This window comes from Carcharodon carcharias, chromosome 16, assembly GCF_017639515.1.
Source record: "Carcharodon carcharias isolate sCarCar2 chromosome 16, sCarCar2.pri, whole genome shotgun sequence".
NCBI lineage: Eukaryota > Metazoa > Chordata > Chondrichthyes > Lamniformes > Lamnidae > Carcharodon > Carcharodon carcharias.
The window spans coordinates 11,402,674-11,424,428 of NC_054482.1; the positions used below are offsets into that span (position 1 = coordinate 11,402,674).

At 44.2% G+C, this 21,755-nt stretch overlaps 1 protein-coding gene across 1 annotated transcript in view; it reads left to right on the top strand.

Moving 5' to 3' along the window:
- Window positions 1-21,755, top strand: part of LOC121289381 (zinc finger protein GLIS3-like) — a 256,480-nt gene that overhangs the window by 215,169 nt on the left and 19,556 nt on the right. The window contains exon 7 of the mRNA XM_041208759.1: window positions 17,304-17,482. Coding sequence (XP_041064693.1) covers window positions 17,304-17,482 — 179 coding nt within the window. The remainder of the gene's footprint in view (window positions 1-17,303; window positions 17,483-21,755) is intronic.

The window sequence follows — 21,755 nt, forward strand, 5'->3', positions numbered from 1 at the left end:
CAAAGAAAGGTAGGCAAACAAACCTCAAGTCCTGAGTGAAGCGCAGCTCGCCAGGTGCAATGTTGCTTATGTACAGTTGTGAAACACGTCTGCATGCAATCACGCTGATGTGCCGGATGATCCAGCATGGGGGGATGATTCCAGCAAGAAGGGCTTATAAGTAAATGCTAATGTATTAAAATGACGTTCAGAACATTGGACGGCAGGAAAGGCGGCCTGCTGTTCAGCAGGACAACCGCAAATTGATTTAATGATGGCATGAAACTGATTTTTGGCCTTCTCACCATATTGTTCCCCTCCTCCCCTGCTCGCCATGATGCCTAACACTCACGGGGTTGGAAAAAAATTCCGGTTATAGTGAGGACTCACTTAGCCTCGCCAATCTCAGGAGGTCATTCAGCCTCTTCCTGCATTTCTTCCAGTTTTGAGGCACGACCCCCACGCTGCTGACCTCAGCAGCCACCTCCTCCCAGGCTGGCTGGCTTACAAAGGGAGGTCTCCTCTTCTTGGCAGCTGGCATAAGGACCTCACGTCTGATGGACACAGCCTGAAGGTGGGCATAGTGGGCTTCATCATTCAAAAAGTGGAGCATGTTCTGGAACTTCTTTCCGGTCTCCTCTCAAGACCTTGTCTTGTCATCTATGGAGGAAGACATCTAGAACTAAGCAGCTGTTCAATTTTCAGAATTTAACTTCATGTGCATGAACAGATTTCATGTCATCTGTGTTCACTGGCAACAACACTTAACCCAAAGCCCCTGCAGAATTTAATATTTTTCATTAACACTTTTCGAAATAATAATGCTTATCTGAAACAAAGCCTGATACCTTTCAGGAAACAAACATTTCCTTTGGCTTTAAACTTAATAAAATCGCACGGTCACCCGATAGTACTGGTACTAAATTGCCTGGCTGGTCTCTGAGGCAGGACTTCCTCCTGAGTGAGGGGTGGAAGTCCCATCTCCAGTCAATTAATGCTCCTTGGAGCATTAAATGGCTGCGGGGCAAACAGCATTGATAGGAACGTGTTTGCTGCTGACTCTTTGGTTGGTGGAAAGGGAATCCCCGTCATCATAAAAATCCTGGCCTAGCTAGTTTTCCTCAGGATTATTGCTCTGGTGTTCTAACAGAGATGTAGAGATATCTTTCAATTAACATATATGGCACAAATATATATCATAGACAAGGAAAGGATTCAACAACAGTGTAACTGCCTGAACTTGGTATACTAAGAATTTGTCTGAGACTGAAGCTAAAGCATAGGTGAGAAATTGGGTCATTGGCACCTATTTCTTGGACACCACGAGAGCACTTAGAGCTCTAAAATGACGTCCAGGGCATGCGTGCACAGCTGTGCGGTGAGTCATGGCAGTGCCATAATGGCACAGGCAGTGGTGTGTGCATATTGAACGTCTGCCAGAAATACTCAAACAAGGAAGATCATGATGTCAATAAACATTCAATTCTAACTTGATGCCAGCACTGCGTTTTAAACCTCCATGCTCCAGCTACTCTCCTCTCTTAACCTCATCTAGCTGAACATGGATTCAGCAACAGTAAGGAGCTCGCAGCAGCACAATTTAAAGGGATCATCATTTTTTTAAAAATTATTCATTCATGGGATGTGGGCTTTGCTGGCTAGCCCAGCATTTATTGCCCATATCTAATTGTCCTTGTTCAGAGGGCATTTAAGAGTTACATGTAGGCCAGACCAGGTAAGGGTGGCAGATTTCCTTCCCTAAAGGGCATCAGGGCATTAGTGAACCAGATGGGTTTTTATGACAATCAGCAATGGTCATCATCAGATTTTCACTGAATTCAAATTTCACCATCCCAGGCCCTCAGAGCATTATTATAATACTCGTCCTGTGACAATACCACTATGCCTAGCTTACAGGATTAGTTACTGGTTACGGAGTCATGGAGGGTCTACAGCACAGAAAAAGTCCTTCGGCCCATCGAGTCTGCGCCGGTCAAACGAATACCTAACCCCATTTTCCAGCATTAGACCCATTGCCTTGTATGCCATGGCATCACAAGTGCACATCCAAATACTTCTTAAATGTTTTGAGGATTTCTGCCTCTACTATCCTTTCAGGCAGTGAGTTCCAGATTCCCACCAGCCTCTGGGTGAAAAAATTCTTCCTCACATCCCCTTTAAACCTCTTGCCCCTTACCTTAAATCTATGCCCCCTGGTTATTATCCCTCCACCAAGGGGAAAAGTGCCCCTCATAATTTTATACACCTCAATCATGTCCCCCCTCAATCTCCTCTGCTCCAGGGAAAATAACCCCATTCTATCCAATCTCTCTTCATAACTAAAACTCTCCAGCCCAGGCAACATCCTGGTAAATCTCCTCTGCTCTCTCTCTAGTACAATCACATCCTATAATGCGGATTCCAGAACTGCACGCAATACTCTAGCTGTGGCCTGACCAGCGTTTTATACAGTTCCAGTATAATCTCCCTGCTCTTATATTCTATGCCTCGGCTAATAAAAGCAAGTATCCCATATGCCTTCTTAATCACCTCACCTACCTGTCCCGCTACCTTAAGGGACTGATGGACATGCATGCCAAGGTCCTTCTGATCCTTGGTACTTCCCAGGGTCCTACCATTCATCGTGTATTCCCGTGCTTTGTTTGTCCTGCCCAAGTCCATCACCCACACTTATCCGGATTAAATTCCATTTGCCACTGATCAGCCCATCTATATCCTCCTGTAATCTAAGGCTATCCTCCTCACTATTTACCGCCTCATCAATTTTTGTGTCATCCGCGAACTTACTGATTAACCCTCCTACATTCAAGTCTAAAACAATATATACCACAAACAGCAAGGGATCCAACACCGATCCCTGTGGAACCCCCACTGGACACAGGCATTCAGTCACAAAAACACCCCTCAACCAGCACCCTCTGTTTCCTGCCACTCAGCCAATTCTGGATCCAATTTGCCAAATTGCCTTGGATCCCAAGGGTTCTTACCTTCATTATCAGTCTCCCATGCGGGACCTTATCAAAAGCCTTGCTGAAGTCCAAGTAGACTAGGTCAAATGCATTGCCCTCATCTACACACCTGGTCACCTCTTCGAAAAATTCAATCAAATTGGTCAGACATGACCTCCCCTTAACAAAACCATGCTGACAGTCCTTGATTAATCCCTGCCACTCCAAGTGTAGATTAATTCTGTCCCTCAGCATTGCTTCCAATAGTTTCCCCACCACTGAGGCCTGAAGTTCCTTGGTTTATCCCTTCTTCCCTTCTTGAATAATGGTACCATATTGGCTGTCCCCTGGTCCCCTGGCACCTCGCCTGTGGCCAGAGAGGTATTAAAAATTATTTCCAGCTATCTCCTCCCTTGCCTCACTCAACAGCCTGGGATACATTTCATCTGGGCCTGAAGATTTATCTATTTTTAAGCCTGCTAGTCCACTTAGAACCTCCTCCTTTTCTCTGCTAATTTCTTAAATTATATCACAGTCCTTCTGCCTGATTTCCATACCCGCATCATCCCTCTCACCGTCACAAAGTATTCATTTAGAACCCTACCTATGTCTTCTGGCTCCACACACAAATTACCACTATGGTCCTTAATGGGCCCTATACTTTCCCTAGTTATCCTCTTACTCTTAATGTACTTGTAAAATAACTTTGAATTTTCCTTTATTTTACCTGCCAATGTTATTTCATGCCCTCTTTTTGCTCTCCTAATTTCTCCCCTACGCATTCTATACTCCTCCAGGGCTTCCGCTGTTTTGAGCCCTCGGTATTTGCCATAAGCCTCTTTATCCAATTCTGTATTTCCCCCGACATCCAGGGTTCCCTGGATTTGTTGGTCCCACCCTTTGTCTTTACTGGAATATGTTGGCCCTGTCCTCTCCCTATTTCCTTCTTGAATGAGTCCCACTACTGTGACACAGATTTATCTAAAAGTAGCTGCTCCCAGTCCACCCTGGTCAAATCATATCTGATCTTATTAAAATCGGCCTTCCCCCAATTTAGAACTCTGATTTCTGGCCCATCCTTGTCCTTTTCCATAACAACCTTGAATCTAATGGAATTATGATCACTATCCACAAAATGCTCCCCCACTGATACCTCAACCACTTGCCCGGCTTCTTTCCCCAAAATGAAGTCCAGGACCGCCCCCTCTCTTGTAGGGGCTTCTATGTACTGGCTTAAAAAGCTCTCCTGGATGCATTTTAAGAATTCCGCTCCCTCTAAACCTATCACACTATGACTAACCCAGTTAATGTTGGGGAAGTTGAAATCCCTCAATATTACTATCGTATTATTTTAACAATTCTGTGAAATATGCCTACATATCTGGTCTTCTATTTCTCTCTGACTGTTTGGGGGCCTATAGTACACTCCCAGCAATGTGATTGCTCCGTTTTTGTTTTTCAGTTCTACCCATATGGCTTCATTTGAGGAGCCTTCTAAGATGTCATTTCTCCTTGCTGCTGTAATTGATTCCTTGATCAATATTGTGATACCCACTCTTTTACCTCCTTCCCTGTCTCACCTGAAGACCCTATATCCTGGAATATTGAGCTGCCAATCCTGCCCCTCTCTCAACCATGTCTCTGTGACAGCAATGACATCATACTTCCATGTGTTAATTTGTGTCCTCAACTCATTGGCATTATTCGTCAGACTCTTTGCATTAAAATAAGTACTATCCCACCTTGCCAAACTCCCTTGTGCCTTAACTGGCCTATAATTTCTATGCCTTCCAGACTCACTTGTTCTCTCTTCTAATTTTGGCTGTGCATCTCCCCCTGCTGAACCTCCTCTCAGGATCCCATCCCCCTGCCAAGTTAGTTGGTCCCATTCCAGTTCAGGTGCAACCCGTCCACCTTGTACAGGTCCCACCGCCCCCAGAAACGATCCCAATGTCGCAGAAATCTAAAGCCCTCCCTCCTGCACCTTTTTTTCAGCCACGCATTCATCTGGACTAACCTCCTATTTCTATACTCACTAGAACGTGGCACCAGAAGTAATCCAGAGATTACTACCTTTGAGGTCCTGTTTATTAATCTGTTTCCTAGCTCCCTAAATTCTGCTTGCAGGACCTCATCCCTCTTTCTACCAATGTCGTTGGTACCAATATGTACCACGATCTCTGACTGTTTGCCCTCCCCCTTTAGAATGCCCTGCAGCTGTTCAATGACATCTTTGACCCTGGCACCAGGGAGGCAACATACCATCCTGGAGTCATGTCCACGGCCACAGAAATGCCTGTCTGTTCCCCTTACTATCGAGTCTCCTACCACTATTGCTCTTCCCCTCTTTTTCCTCCCCCCCATGCAGTTGAGCCACTCACGATGCCATGAGCATGGCTGCACTCCCCAGAAGATCTGTCATTCTCACCGTTTTCCAACACACAAAAACGATTCTTGAGTGAGATGCACCCTGGGGATTTCCTGACTACCTGCCTGATACCTTTCTTCTGACTGATGGTCATCCATTCCCTCTCTGTCTGCACTTCCGAAAGTTGTGGGGTGACCATGTCTAAAAACATGCTATCCACGAAACACAGCCTCGCGGATGCACCTCAGGCCTCCAGCTGCCACTCATGCTCCGAAACTCGGAGCTCAAGTAACTGCAGCTGTTGGCACTTCCTGCACACATGGTCAGTCAGAGCCCAAGGAACATCTAGAAGTTCCCACATGTTGCAGGCGGTACACAACACAGGACTGAGCTGTCCTGCCATGCCTCAAGTTGAAAAAAAATCCCCTTTCTTTAAGTTAAATACAGTAAAAAAAAGGTTAAGTTATTTATGTACTTTAAATAAAAACTAGAACCCTTACTATTCCTTAGCTTAATCTATCTTAAACTGGAGAAAAACACTTACCCACCACTCACCAATCAGTTCTCACCTTTGTGCTGACGTTACCTTTTGAAGTGACTGCTTCACTGCGATGCTGACTGCAGGACACTCTTCCCAGACTGCTTCACCGTGATGCTGACTGCAGGACACTCTTCCCAGATGGATTGATTTCTCCTGTCAGTTGCTGTGACTCTACAACTGTTTAGTACTTTCTGTTGTTCCAAGTTGCAACAGGGAGTGTTATGACAAGTGCAGAGGGACATTTTGCTGACATCAAGGTTGCTGCATGAACTAGTAATTCCCAGACATGAGTGCACTAATAGGCTTTCCCCTTGGAATACAGCATGGCTTGGAAAATGAACAAAGAGCAGGCAGAGTAGGAAAAGAAATGGAACAGGGAGGAGGGAAAGAAGGGCACTTGGCAGGAGGCCATATCCTTCCAGTTTATCCAAAGAGAAATTCTCCTACCTGAAGCTCAATGAGAAACAACGTGTTAGACCTCTGCGCTTCAGCAAGGATATCCTTATTGAAATCTGCCACCTGCTGCAGCCACAACTACAACCTCAGAGCAGTATAAGGGACGCATTGCCAGTAGCTGTGAAGGTAACGATAGCAGTGAACTTTTATGCCGCCAGCTCTTTCGAGCTGGAGGTATTTGCAACATCCCACAGTTTACCATCTACTGTTGCTTAAAGCATGCCACTGAGGATCTCCGTTTATTGAGAGCCAACGACTTTTCATTTTCTCTTGTCAATGATAGCAGACTGAGCGAGCATATGACTTTGTTAGGATTACAGGCTGGGTGCAGGATGTCATTGACTGCACACATCACCTTGTGGACATCACTTGCCAACTCTGCCCTACACCAGAACCATTCCTTCACTGTCAGCTGACCACAGGCAGTGAATTATGCAAATGTCTGGTATCCTTGCAGCAGTCATAATACCTTCATTCTGCGCAGCCTGCTGCACCAGCTGCATTTGAACCACCATGGCAAACCAAAGGGTGGCTACTAGGTGACAAGGCTATCCGCTGATGACATGTTTGATAACTCTGATGAGCAACATGCATACAATGAAAGCCATGCTGTCACATTCAATGTTTAGAGCAGACCACAGGTGTGCTGAAACAATGGCCCAGATCTTCTGGTCAGCAGCGATGCCACAGCAGTTGCCAGTGACTGCAATTAAAAGTGCACCCTTAGCTTTTTTGCGCCATTGCACCCTGGGGCTTCCTGTCCCAGAGTGAGGAGTGAGACATCATTGCAGGGATCCATGAGCAGGACTGGTGAAGAGAAGGAGCAGCAAGGTTCCCCCCCCCACCATCCGCATGTCACCAGTCCAAGCAACTTCCCTTCAGGTCAGCATGCTTGCAGTGTTATGATGAGTTTTTTAAAAACCATTTTAAGGTTTTTTAAAAAACTATTTCTAATTTCCAAACACATTTAATTGCTGTTAAGAGTTTGCTAGGCAGTGGCAGGGCTGAAGGATGGAGTGGAGCAAAGTGTGGACGTGTGAGATGAGCATTGGCAGGAGGGAGTTGAGGGGTGCCGAGATTGTCGGAGGAGCTGGGAGATAAACATTGTCCCGGGGGGGGCGGGGGGGTAAGAGGAAGGGGGCGGTGGCGTTGAGCTGTGTCTGGGGCGGTTGGTAAGCAGTGTCAGGTGTGTGTGTGTGGTGGTGGTGGTGGGGGGATGGTGGTGAGCATTGCCAGGAGGTTTTTTTTTTTAAAACACCTTGCCGATACAGCTCCTGCTGTTAATCACTATCAACCCAGGTCCTATACCTGTGATTAACAGCGGGTGAATAGTAATTTTCTGTGCAAGTACAGCGCATCAAGCCCAAGTATCTGACATTATCAATGTCAGAATCATTTATGGAGTGGCCCAGGCAGTGTAATTCTGCTCATCGGAAGATTAGAAGATTAACCTTTACGGGTAAATACCACGCACGTATGCGCTTGGAACTTCCTCCGGGAACTGACATAGAACTACCAGCAGAAGGTCTGGGCCAATACTTCACTGGCTGGACAACCCTGTAGGGGCCCTGCAGTACTCAGAAGATCAGGTGTTGAGATCCGTGGTGGTCTGCTGCGAGCTGCAAAACCTCGCCATCATGAAAAAACAGCCCTTCTCCCGCCAGCTATATGGTGGGCAGCTGAGCAGCAAGAGCATAAGGAGCAGGAAGAGGAAGAAGATGAAAATTAGACAGCCCTTTTCTGTCTGGGCTGTCCATAAAAAACTCATCCAAGTGCTATAGCAGTAACTGCAACTCCAATTCACCTTTCACCAACAGTCCCACACCTTATGTTTCACCAGTTATTGATCTTCACAGTGTCTGCCTGGTCACAATGCAAAAATAAAAACCACTGCAAAATAAATATTCCAAACCAAATGTATAAAAAGTAGATCATGCCATATTGCATACAGAATTCAACTAATCTCCTTCGTGGATTTCCTTAGTGCCTGTCTTCTGTGTGCCTTTGCCAGTTCTATTGTCTTGTGGAGTACTATCTCAGAGGCTATCGCATGGCTGGTAGAAAGGAACTGACTTTAGTGGGAATGTGGGTTCACATTACCCATGTACTTTTTTGTTGGTAGGATCAGCACGTGCTGGGAGTAAACAGCTTTGGCTGAATAGGGATGTCTTGTGAAGCAGGAAGATCATTGATTCATGTCTTGAGGGTCTGGGAGATGTGGTTTGGTGACTCTTTATAGTAATAAAGTCATTGAAGAGCTGAGGAGGACCATATAACCATTGTAACAGAATTACCGAGAGTGATTAAGGATGGAAGTGTTATTTCCAGGTTCCATGTTATTGTCAATGGCACTTTGTGTGTCTTTTGATGTTCGGTGGTTAACATTAGTATGCATGGAATATAGAGATCAAAAGTATAAATATTATAAATATTTTGGGTAAAGCACTGTATGCTGTAATCATGATGGAATTATGCAGTGTGGTGTACATGAGTTCTTATAATGAATTGTGAACTCACTAATAAAGAATTGTGTAATCATATTGGAATTGTGTTGGATGATTTGATGAGTATTCATGTTTGATTGTGTAACATGAGCTCATTAAAGATCTGATTCTGTCGTTGTTACAATTGATGTCTGTGTGCTCTGATACTGAAATGAACTAAATGAAATAGAACAGGAAAGCAGTCCCAATAATTTTTAGTGGAGGCCTTTTTGATGGCCTTGAAATACGACTTTAAGGAGCTTGAAGAAGGCCCATCTACAGACTGCACCATTTGGACATAGGCAGATGCAGCCTAGGCTACCTGGCTGATGTGACAGAATGGCAGTTGTGGAGGACTAATGCTATCTTCCTCACAGAGGCCAGCAGGTTTGTGCTCCATGAAGCCACAACTAGTCCATGGAGTGACATCGCAGCAATCCTGGTAATCTGTTAGAGGACAGATTGCTGGACTGCTGGGACACCCTGCAAGCCCATTTGAATACTAATCCACAACCATGATGGCAGCAGCCTTAGCTTGTATGGCAGAAGTCTGAGTTTCCACTGCAGCACTCAGATGTTGGATGGCCGCTCCTTGTGCAGCAATGGAAGCTGCAACATTGGGCATCAGATGCTGCGTCATGGTTGGATCCACAAGTGTGTGAATGTACTTGGCCAATCCTTCCATGTTGGGAAGATGGGCTCACAGCTTTGTGCAAAGCGCTGTGCCAAGTTGGTACTGAACTCCTCCATGCTCCTTGACATTGACTGCAGGCTTTCTGCCAGGCTTCTCAAGGCACCAAGCATTTTGTTGTACATACCATCAGTGTTTTTCTATAGTATCCCCTTTCAAGTCCTGATCTGAGTTCTCTGCAGCGCAACCACTGTGCAAACTTACACACCAGTGAATTATTACCTACACTATCCTTCTCCTGCCATGGCTAGTCAAGCCTGGTGCCTCGTGTGCAGATCCTGCCTCTAATTTATCCTTTAGAATATGCACAGTATCAGTATGTGAACTGGTGGTTGCAAGTGTGAAATGAAGTGAGGGCTACTGTGTCTTCAACATCACTCTCTTCTTCCTGTTCCTTCATTCCCTGGACATGTTTGACCTCTTGGGTATCTTAAAATAAAAAGTCTCAAGGGTAAGGCTGTGTTGCAGTGAGGCACGAGCAAGAAATGCTTGTTTGCACCATTTGTAGCTTGTAAGTCAAAACAAAGTGTGGAATGAGGTAGCAATAGGATGTGAAAATGAGGATAAAATATGAGGTTACCATCATTTTTGATAGTTTCAGTCCTGCCACTAGCGACAACTTCAGGTTTTGACAGCTAGCAGCATCTCCTGCAAGAAGGTTAGAACATGTAGACACACCTGTCTTCTTGCGGTAAGTTTCTGCTGCCTCCGGTTCTGCCCACCTTGCCTTACAAAAGGGTAGGAATTGTGAGAGTGATAATTTTGTTAATTCATTCTTGGGACGTGCGCATCACTGGCTAGGCCAGCACTTATTGCCCATCCCTAGTTGCCCTTGAGAAGGTGGTGGTGAGCTGCCTTCTTGAAGCCCTGCAGTCCATGTGGTGTAGATACATGCACAGTGATGTCAGGGAGGGAGTTCCAGGATTTTGACCCAGTGACAGTGAAAGAACGGTGATATATTTCCAATTCAGGATGGTGAGTGGCTTGGAGAACTTTCAGGTGGTGGTGCTCCCATGTGCCTGCTGCCCTTGTCCTTCTTGATGGTAGTGGTTGTGGGTTTGGAAGGTGCTGTCTAAGGAGCCTTGGTGGATTCCTGCAGTGCATCTTGTAGATGGTAGACACAGCTGCTACTGTGCATTAGTGATGGAGGGAGTGAATGTTTGTGGATGGGGGTGCCAATCAAGCCAGCTGCTTTGTCCTGGATGGTGTCAAGCTTCTTGAGTATTGTTGGAGCTGCAGTCATTAGGCAAGTGGAGACTATTCTATCCCACTCTTGATCTGTGCCTTGTAGATGGTGGACAGGCTTTGAGGAGGCAGGAGGTGAGTTAATTGCTGCAGGAATCCTAACCTTTGACCTGCTCTTGTAGCCACAATATTTATATGGTTAGTCTGTTCAGTTCATGGTCAATGGTAACCCCCAGGATATTGATAGTAGGGGATTCAGCGATGGTAATGTCAAGGGGCAATGGTCAGATTCTCTCTCATTGGAGGTGGTCATTGCCTGGCACTTGTGTGGCACGAATGTTACTTGCTACTTGTCAGCCCAAGCCTGGATATTGTCCAGGTCTTGCTGCATTTGGAAATGGACTGCTCTTTTGTCCATGTTTGAACCAAGGCTGTAATGAGGTCAGGATTTGAGTGACCCTGTTGGAACACGTGAGCATCAGTGAGCAGGTTATTTCCAAGCAAGTGCTGCTTGATAGCACTGTTGACACTTTACTGACGATCAAGAGTATACTGAAGGGGCTGGGTTGGATTTGTCCTGCTTTTTGTGTACAGGACATACCTGGGCAATTTCCCACATTGCCAGGTAGATGCCAGTGTTGTAGCTGTATTGGTACAACTTGGCTAGGGACGCAGCAAGTTCTGGAGCACAAGCCTTCGTATTATTGCCGGAATAATCTGCTCACTGACAGTTAGTTTGGGTTCCTCTCGGGCCACTCAGCTCCTGACCTCATTACAGCCTGGTTCAAACATGGACAAAAGAGCTGAACTCCCGAGGTGAGGTGAGAGTGACTGCCCTTGACATCAAGGCCACATTTGACTGAGTGTGGCATCAAGAAGCCCTAGCAAAACCGGAGTCAATGGGAATCAGGGGGAAAACTCTCCACTGGTTGGATTCATACCTAGCACAAAGGAAAATGGTTGTGGTTGTTGGGGGTCAGTCATCTCAGCTCCAGGACATCACTGCAGGAGTTCCTCAGGGTAGTGTCCTCAGCCTAACCATCTTCAGCTGCTTCATCAATGACCTTTCATTAAGGGGTCAGAAGTGAGGATGTTTGCTGATAATTGCAGTGTTCAGCACCATTCAGCACTGCACCATCTACAAGATGTACTGCAGGAATTCACCAAGACTCCTTAGACAGCATCTTCCAAACCCATGACCATTACTATTTAGAAGGATAAGGGCAGCAGGCACATGGGAACACCACCATCTGGAAGCTCCCCTCCAAGCCACTCACCAAGCTGCCTCGGAAATATATCGTTGTTCCTTCATTGTCGCTGGGACAAAATTCTGGAACTCCCTTCCTAACAGCACTGTGGGTATACCTACACCACATTGATTCCAGCGGTTAAAGAAGGCAGCTCACCATCGTCTTCTCAAGAGCTACTAGGGATGGGCAATAAATGCTGGCCCAGCCAGCGAAGCCCACATCCTGTGAATGAATTAAAAAAATTATTTTCAGGGCCCATAGCCTTGGCAGTGTCCAGTGCCTTCAGTTGTTTTTTGACATCACATGGAGTGAATTGAATTGGCTGAAGATAGGCATCAATGCTTCTGGGGACCTCTGGATCATCCACTAGGCACTTCTGGCTGAAAATAGTTGCAAGTGCCTTATCTTTTGTACTGGCATGCTGAGCTCCCCCATCATTGAGGATGGACATATTTGTTGAGCCTCCTCCTCTAGTGAGTTGTTTAATTGTCCACCCCCATTCATGACTCGGTGTGGCAGGATTGCAGAGCTTAGATCTGATTTGTTGGTTGTGGAATCACTTAGCTCTATCGCTTGCTGCTTATGTTGTTTGTCACACAAGTAGACCTATGTTGTAGCTTCAACAGGTTGACATCTCATTTTTAGGTATGCCTGGTGCTGCTCCTGGCATGCCCTCCTGCACTCTTCATTGAACCAGGATTGATCCCTTGGCTTGTTGGTAATGGTAGAGTGGGGCTTTTTCTGGTCCATGAGGTTACAGATTGTGTTTGAGTACAACTTTGTGGCTGCCAATGGCCTACAGCACTTCATGGTTGTCCAGTGTTGAGTTGCTAGATCTGTTTGAAATCTATCCCATTTAGCACTGTGGTACTGCCACACAACACAACATGATCCTCAATCTGAAGACAGGACTTAGTCTCCACAATGACTGCGCGGTGGTCACTCCTACCGATACTGTTGTGGACAGATGCATCTGCAGCAGGCAGCTTTGTGCTTGAGGTCACATGTTTTTCTCTCTTATTGGTTCCCTCACCACCTTCCCCAGACCCAGTCTAGCAGCTATGTTCTTTAGGACTAGGCCAGCTCAGTCTGTAGTGGTGCTACAGAGCCACTCTTGGTGATAGAGATTTAAGTCCTCCACCCAAAGTACATTCGGTGACCTTGCGACCCTCACTGCTTCCTCCAAGTGGTATTCAACATGGAGGCATACTGATTCATCAGATGAGCGGGGATGTTATGTGGTAATCAGCAGGAGGTTTCCTTGCCCATGCTTGACCTGGTGCCATGAGATTTCATGGGTTCGGAGTCAATGTTGAAGGGCAACTCCCTCCCGACTGTATACCACTGTGCTGCCACCTCTGCTGGATCTGTCCTGAAGACATGGCATACCCAGGGATGGTGATGGTGGTGTCTGGGACATGATCTGTAAGGTATGATTCTGTGAGAATGATTATGTCAGGCTGTTGCTGGACTAGTCTGTGAGACAGCTCTCCCAATTTTGGCATAAGATATTAGTAAGGAAGACTTCGCAGGGTTGACAGGTGGAGTTTGCCGTTGACATTTCTACTGCCAACGTTGATGCCAGGTGGTCCATCCGCTTTCAATCCTTATTGACTTGTGTTTACCAATGAGTGGCTTGCTAGGCCATTTCAGACGGCATTAAGAGTCAACCACATTGTTATGGGCTTGGAGTCACATGTAGGCCAGACCAGGTAAGGATGGCAGATTTCCTTCCCTAAATGACATTAGTGAACCAGATGGGTTTTTACGACAATTGAGATGATTTCGTGATCATTAGACTTTTAATTCCAGATATTTTTATTGAATTCAAATTCAGGATTCGAAACCCGGTTCCTAGAGCATTACCTTGGGTCTCTGGATTACTAGCCTAGTGACAATACCACAACACTACCGCCTCCTCCATGTCATATGTGGTGTAGCTGATATTGTTGAATAGCTGGCAGTGCTTGCAACCTGTAAGATGTGGGTGAGAGGACTGCAGCAGTGCTAAGTGTGTGATGGTGAGATGAAGCAAAAAGTGTTATGTATGAGACCAGATTGATTGAAATTGTTGGTGAGTGAGTGATGGGGTGTGATGAATTGAAAAGAGGCTGAGGCTGCTGGTGCAGTTCAAAGGATATAGCATTTGAGGATACATTCAATAACCTTGACCACTTATGTAAGATCATTGAACTTCTTGCAGCACTGCATCCAGGCACTTAAGGCTTGTTTCCAGGCATTGATTTTCATGGCTATCTCCTACCTTTTGACCACATGTCAGGATGGTCTCCACATTCCATCTTCCCCTAGTAGGAACAGGACATCTCTCTTCCTTTCCACCAAGATCTCTAGTGTGGCAAGAGGGAACCTTGGAGCCCACTCTTTCACATGTTATGCCATTCCTCACTCTTTCTCAGGCCAGATTCTCTTCAATTGTGACTCTCAGCATCTGCTTGAGCCACAATGCACCTCCCCTTTAAGAGATGCAGGCTATCTTTAAATGGTGCTAGACACCCACTATATTAGACAAAAACAGAGTTACCTGGAAAAACTCAGCAGGTCTGGCAGCATCAGCGGAGAAGAAAAGAGTTGACGTTTCGAGTCCTCATGACCCTTCCACAGAACTGAGGACTCGAAACATCAACTCTTTTCTTCTCCGCCGATGCTGCCAGACCTGATGAGTTTTTCCAGGAAATTCTGTTTTTGTTTTGGATTTCCAGCATCCGCAGTTTTTTTGTTTTTAACCCACTATATTAGCCTCCTTCTGATGCGCCCAGCCAATGAACAGCACAGTTGGTGTTGGCTGGGTGCAGAGATGATTCAAATGACAGACACATGCTGCCTGCAATTCAGTCAACAGGCACTGGTTAATTGCACATTACGATCCCTGCCACTGTTTTCAGGGACTATCCAATTTGGCCCGTGTCAGTTTGTCCATAAACTAAGTATCCGAGCACACTTATAGCACATGGGCTCTAGTATAACAGCTGGACTCGACATAATGATCCAGAGTTTGTTGGGAAATTTAATGCGTATGATGATGTGAGTACGTCAATAGCCTAATAATTTTTGGTGGGGTAGATACCCCATGAGTTAAGACTTGAAACAAATTGTGAAAGCGAAATTTCACTATCAATTCCTGTGAGTTTCAAAAAATTGCTGCATTTGCGCAGTAAATGTGAATTACTTTTGCTGCAGAAAATTAGTACTTAACAATGTATGGACCCAAGATAATGAAAATTGCGTTTTTGAAATACTAGTCAACCTCTCTGACCCGTAGAGGAAATAGTGGAAACTGCAGGTTTATTCTTGGAAGTGGTAAATTGCTTTTGGAGATCTTAATGGTGTTTTAAATTTGTTCTTTTTCTGTTTCTTTTCTCTATCTCTCTTAATCCAATGTTCCTCTTTCTATATTTACTTTTATTTTAATTTACCCTGTTTTCTTCTCTGTCATCTTCTCTCTTTCTTTCTATAAATCCTATTGTAGGTAGCCACTTAGTCCTGTTGTTCATAAAGGTCGCAGGTGCCCCATTGAAGGTGCTGGAAGAACATTACAGCTCGTATTTCCAGCAATTTGCAATACAGGAATTTTTTGAGCTAAGGGGTGAGGAAAAAATCTAACCAGTGGAGCATACTGCAGATGCCCTGCTCCAGCAAATTTTGAGCCATTATGGTCAATAGTGATAAACTTAGTTACCGTGCAAGTTCAAATTGTGTACCCTCCCTTAGATTGGGTTTCTGGACTCACGCTACTAATCTGGTTGAATATGTGAATGGGTGAGATAGATTAAAAACATCAAACATTCTGTTTTCTCTGAAGGTTGAAACATCACTGCAAAACTTTAGAGGACAGATTTTCCTACACTTCTCTTTCCTAGTGACAGGAGCTGTGCATCCCAAGTCCAGTGCCAGGACCATTCAGGTCATTAACATGGCCTGGGTCACCCTCAGGAAAGGCCCACACCCTAGCAAGGCCAAATGCTGGTGGAAGGCACAAGAAAATGAAGCATTGTTGAATGTTGGACCTTGGCGATTGGCACCTTTTATTTTCCAATTTTCATCTACTGTCTCCTTGTGCATCTGGAAACTGTACAAGAAAATATGTTTTGAAAAGATCTTTTACTCACCTCTAGCCTGCCACCTATCTCTATCATTACTTTTTTAAAAAATTGTATGACAGGAATTTATGACAAGACTCCAGAAAATTAAGGTTTCAACAAAAAAGCAAAAAAATGTAGAGAGAAATAAAAGTATCCAAATCTTTTTAAAAATTCATTTATGGGGTATGGGAATCGCTGGCTAGGCCAGCATTTATTTCTCATCCCTAATCGCCCTCGAGAAGGTGGTGGTAAGCTGCCTTCTTGAACCGCTTCAGTCCTTGTGGTGTGGGCACACCCACAGTGCTATTAGGGAGGGAATCCCAGGATTTTGAACCAACGACAGTGAAGGAACGGTGATATATTTCCAAGTCAGGATGCTGAGTGGCTTGGAGGGGAACTTCCAGGTGGTGGTATTCTCATGTGTCTGCTGCCCTTGTCCTTCTACATGGTAGCAGTCATAGATTTGGAAGATGCTGTCTAAGGAGCCTTGGCGAGTTCCTGCAGCGCTTCTTGCAGATGGTACACACTGCTGCCAGTGTGTGTTGGTGATGGAGGGAGTGAGAGTGTGTGGATGGGGTGCCAATCAAGAAGGCTGCTTTGTCCTGGGTAGCGTCAAGCTTCTTGAGTGTTGTTGGAGCTGCACTCATCCAGGCAAATGGGGAGTATTCCATCACATTCCTGACTTGTGTCTTTATAGATGGTGGACAGGCTTTGAGGAGTCAGGAGGTGAGTTACTTGCTGCAGGATTCCAAGCCTCTGACCTACTCTTGTTGCCACAGTATTTATATGGCTAGTCTAGTTCAGCTCCTGGTAAATGGTAACACCCAGGATGTTGAGAGTGGGGGATTCAACGATGGTAAATCCATTGAATGTGCTATTAGAGAAATGCTCACTGGTGAAAACATTTAACAAAATAACATTCTTGCTTTAAGAAATACTCCAAAGCAGACAATGCCTGTTACTCCTATCATGCATTAATCTACAGGGGCAATATGTGTGTGTGTGTGTGAAGCACAGCCTTAAGAAGTGGTGAAATTGAATATAGGACCTTATTTCCTTAAATATTTCATTTAAACAAAGTACAGCATGTCTGTTGCAGTTTTTTTCAGCTCCCTCTAAAATCAAACATTGGAAAATTACCTGCGCCCACTAACTGTGAGGTTCCATATCACTAGTGGAGCCTTAGGAAACTGGATCATATTACTTGCATATTTAGAAACAAAATCAATGGAACGAGTGCTCTTGTAAGGCTACATTGCTAAAATGCTCGTTTCCTTGCAGGCCCGGATCAGTGGTTCTTCCTTTTTCTTCTCTGGTCAGTCCAAGGAAAGTGTTAGCTCCATCACTGCTGCAGAGGCATGGTCCTCACTCACCTCAGCCATCTAACAACCAACTCAGCGGAGGGCACCACAAGTCCTACCCAGTCTTCCAAAGTCAGCTGATGCAACCCCTCCAAGCAGGTACTTTGAAATATTTTTTGGGAGATCACATGGGAAATACAAAGCCCGGAACATAAGATGCAAGCACCGATAGTTACATTTTAAATTTTGGTGCTATAAGAAGTAAATGCAACTTTAGTAAGCTAAATCAGAATTATCTTGTATGGCAAACCTTTTGAATGATTTCTTATTGTTGGCAGAAATTTGATGTTAACAAATATAAAAATTTAACATAATTTTGGCATTAATAAAATTCTCTGGGATTCTGTGATGGTCGAGGTGGGAACAGCATGGTTTCGTGTGGTGTTAAGTTATAAAGGCGAAGAATTTTCCAGATTGATTCCAGCCAGTTTGGCAGTGGGAGTGCCGCAAATGGTCTCAGCCACTTCACGATGGAAGAGAAAAAAACAATCAGAGATCCCATTCATGATCAATGTGTATTGTGTGGGGGATTTTGTGTTAGGGTAGGATAACGTTGCTGTGAAGCTGCCCTCAGTCAAATAGCTTGTTGATGCTATCTACGTAGTCACACATCAACAATGATTAAGTGAGGTATGAGTGAGTGGTCAGTGCCTGCAAACTGTACCACAGCATGAGTCAGTATCTGGAGAGGAGACAGAAAACTGGGATGTGCGGAAAAGCAGAGAAAACACTGGTCACATATGCTAACAAGCCAATAAATCAGACACAGAAATGGAGTTACCACAATTGGTTTTGGTATTTCCAGGAATGGGAGAGGGAAAAGTTTGCCAGGTGCCTGATTTTGATCATGGAGCAGTCACCCCAGATTGAAACTGCATGTTATAGACATAAGGTAACAGAGGATTGGGCTTCTCCGGAAGGCGAATAATATCTTGATACTTATCTAGGGTCATACTTGAAGAGTGGCCATCACCTGGACAAGTTATCAACGGGCTGCTTGCGTCTGTAAGTAAAGCCCAGCTAGAATCAGCATCTTAGGAAAGCAGAGAATCTTCAAAACAAAACAATGTTTTCAGACTTTACTGGGTGCTTTACATCACCTTCTAGTTGTTTAATTGTATCAATTTAAATCCCTCTTCCTGGTCACACACTTCGAAGTATATAACATGAGATTCCCCCACAGTGAACTCAAACCACAATGGGTAAAAGAATGGAGAATAACTTTCAGATCCCATTCTTATTGTTAAAAGTTCAGATTAGTTAACAGTCTCTGTCAGATGAATGTGTATTAAAATGAATGTTCATAAACCACCAATGGAAGTGACTTGCCCGTTACCCAGCAGGGACCCAATAGTCAGAAGCGGTCTCTCAGACAATATAAAAGGTATTATTGGACAGGACTTATTGATGTTTGGGAGAGAGAGAAAGAAAGAAAGAAAGAAAGAAAGAAAGGCTGCGTCTCTATGTTCACTTTTTGTTCAGTTTAATTACTGATGGTATTTCCTTGTATGTCATTAAAACGTGGTTTTGTTATTCAAGATTCAAATGTTGTTTGTTGAAACATTGAAAGAATTTTTAACTAATCCACCAGTAATTACCCACCAGTGGTCTCGCGAATGGGACTACTCACGTGTAAAGAATTAATTTAAAAATAAAGTCCAATAGCATGGAAAAGATTAAATTATGGCACAAAAACTATGCAGGCATGTGGGATGATAATCTTAAATTACAAGTGACTATTCAAAGTTGCATTATCTAGCTATCAGTAATATGCAACAAATGATTGTGGTCACAACTGTTAGTGCATACTGGATGTTTATGTGGTCTGTGTTGTATGAGTTTCTGTGTATGCTGTTCCCTTATATCCCTTATGCAAGCATTTTATCAAATATAAGAGCGTACTTAATTCACACAAAATGCACTATTCATGAACATGTTCTTTGTGTGGTCTCATATGTATGTACATATTTCCATTTCCACCTCAGAGATGATGACTTTTTCTGAGGTATGGTTCCATGATTGATGAAAACCCTAAGGTATCTCATTTGAGTGGTCATTCTTCAGGTGTGGCCCCAGAAAGCAATTGTAAGTGGTCAGCACTTAACAGCAAGGCCTGATCATATCTTCATCTGAGGTTTCAGACGGGATTGCTGGATAACGTGAAACAACAACTTATATTTATACAGCACCTTTAATAAGAACATAAGAACTAGGAGCAGTAGGCAATTCAGCCCCTCGAACCTGCCCCGCCATTCAATACGATCAAGACTGACCTCAACTCCAATTTCCTGCCCTCTCCCCTTTAGCAACCCATTACTAATTAAAAATCTGCCTATCTCCTTCTTAAATTTATTCAGCGTCCAGGCATCCACTGCACTCTGAGGTAGTGAATTCCACAGATTCACAACCCTTTGAGAAAAGTAATTCCTCCTCATCTCTGGTTTAAATCTACCACCCCTTAGCCTAAAACTATGGCCTCTTGTTCTAGAATGCCCCACAAGGGGAAACATCCATTCCACATCTACTTTGTCTATCCCCTTTAGTATCTTATATCCTCAATTAGATCTCCTCTCATCCTTCTAAACTCTAGCGAGGCCTAAACTGCTCAATCTCTCCTCATAAGACAAGCCCCGCATCTCTGGAATCAATCCAGTGAACCTCCTCTGAATTGCCTCCAATGCAACTACATCCTTCCTCAAGTAAGAGGACCAAAATTGTACACAGTGCTCCAGGTGTGGTCTCACCAATTCCTTGTACAAATGCAACAACACTTACCTATTTTTATACTCTATTCCTTAAGCAATAAATGCCAAAATTCTATTTGCCTTCCTTATTACCTGCTGTACCTGCATACTAGCTTGCAGCGATTCATGTATGAGGACACCTAGATCCCTCTGCACTGAAGCATTCTGAAGTTTCACTCCATTTAAATAATAAGTTGTCTTTTTATTCTTCCGAACAAAATGGATAACCTCACACTTATCCACGTTAAACTCCATCTGCCAAATTTTGGCCCATTCACCTAACCTGTCCGTATCCATTTGTAAATTTCTTATTTCTTCATTGCAACTTACTTTCCCATCTATTTTAGTGTCATCTGCAAATTTAGCTATAGTACCTTCTATCCCTGAATCCAAGTCATTAATATAGATTGTAAATAGTTGGGGCCCATGACTGAACCCTGTGGCACCCCACTAGTTACAGCTTGCCATCCAGAAAAAGGCCCATTTATCCCAATCCCCTGCTTTCTGTTGGTTAGCCAATCCTCTATCCAAGCATCTACATCTATCCAATGTAGTAAAACATCCCAAGGCACTTCACAGGAATATTATCAAAAAGAATCAGATATTGAGCCACATAAGGAGATAGTAAGACAGGTGATCAAAATCTTAATCGAAGATATAGGTTTTAGTAAACTTCTGAATAAAGGGGAGAAGTAGGGAGGGATTTAAGGAGGGACATCTAGAGCTGAGGGCCTAGGCAGCCAGGGCCATCAATGCTGGTGGGATGAAAATTAGAGATGCACAAGAGGTCAGAACTTGAGGAGTGCAGGTATCTTGGAGGATTATAGGGCTGGTAGAGCTTAGAGAGAGAGTAATGGATGAGGCAAGGGCAAAATTGCAATTTAGAACGAGAATTTTAAATTGTGGTATTGGAAGAATCAAGTCTGGCGATTACAAAAGCATGAATGAGGGTTTCAGCATATGGGTTGAGGCGGGGTGAAGATGGCCAATTGAATGGAGGTGGAAGTAGGCGATCTTAGTGATGGAGAGGATATATGGGGTTGGAAGTTCAACACAAGATCAGATAGAATGCAAAGGTTATGAATGGTTTGGTTCAGCATCAGGGAGTGGCCAGTGAGAAGGATGAGTCTGTGTCTAAGGAACATTTGAGGCAGGACTGAAAACAATGGCCTTCCTAATATTTCATTGGAAGTATTTTTTGTTCATCTAATATTGGATGTTGGACAAGCAGTGAGATAAATCAGTGGAGGGGTTGAGAGAGGTGATGATGAGGTAGAGCTGGGTGTCGTCAACTTACATATGGAATCTGATGTTTTTTTTGGATAATATCACTGAGAGGCAGCATGTAGATGAGAGATAATAGGAGGCCAAGGTTACATCCGTGGGGAACTCCAGAGATAACGGTACGCGAGAGGGAAAATAAACCACAGCTAACAAAATCAATTGGCCTGCAGAGTTTTCCCTTCTCTAGTCAAGGAATACTAGTATACTGCCCATATTGCTTCCCATCTGTGTCCCCTTTTTTAATTATGTTAACCTAATTCACTAATGATTTGTCATTTCCAGCAAAATAAAAGCTTCAATTTAGATTCCTTATGGACATAAGCTGTTACCTGTGAAGTAAGCAT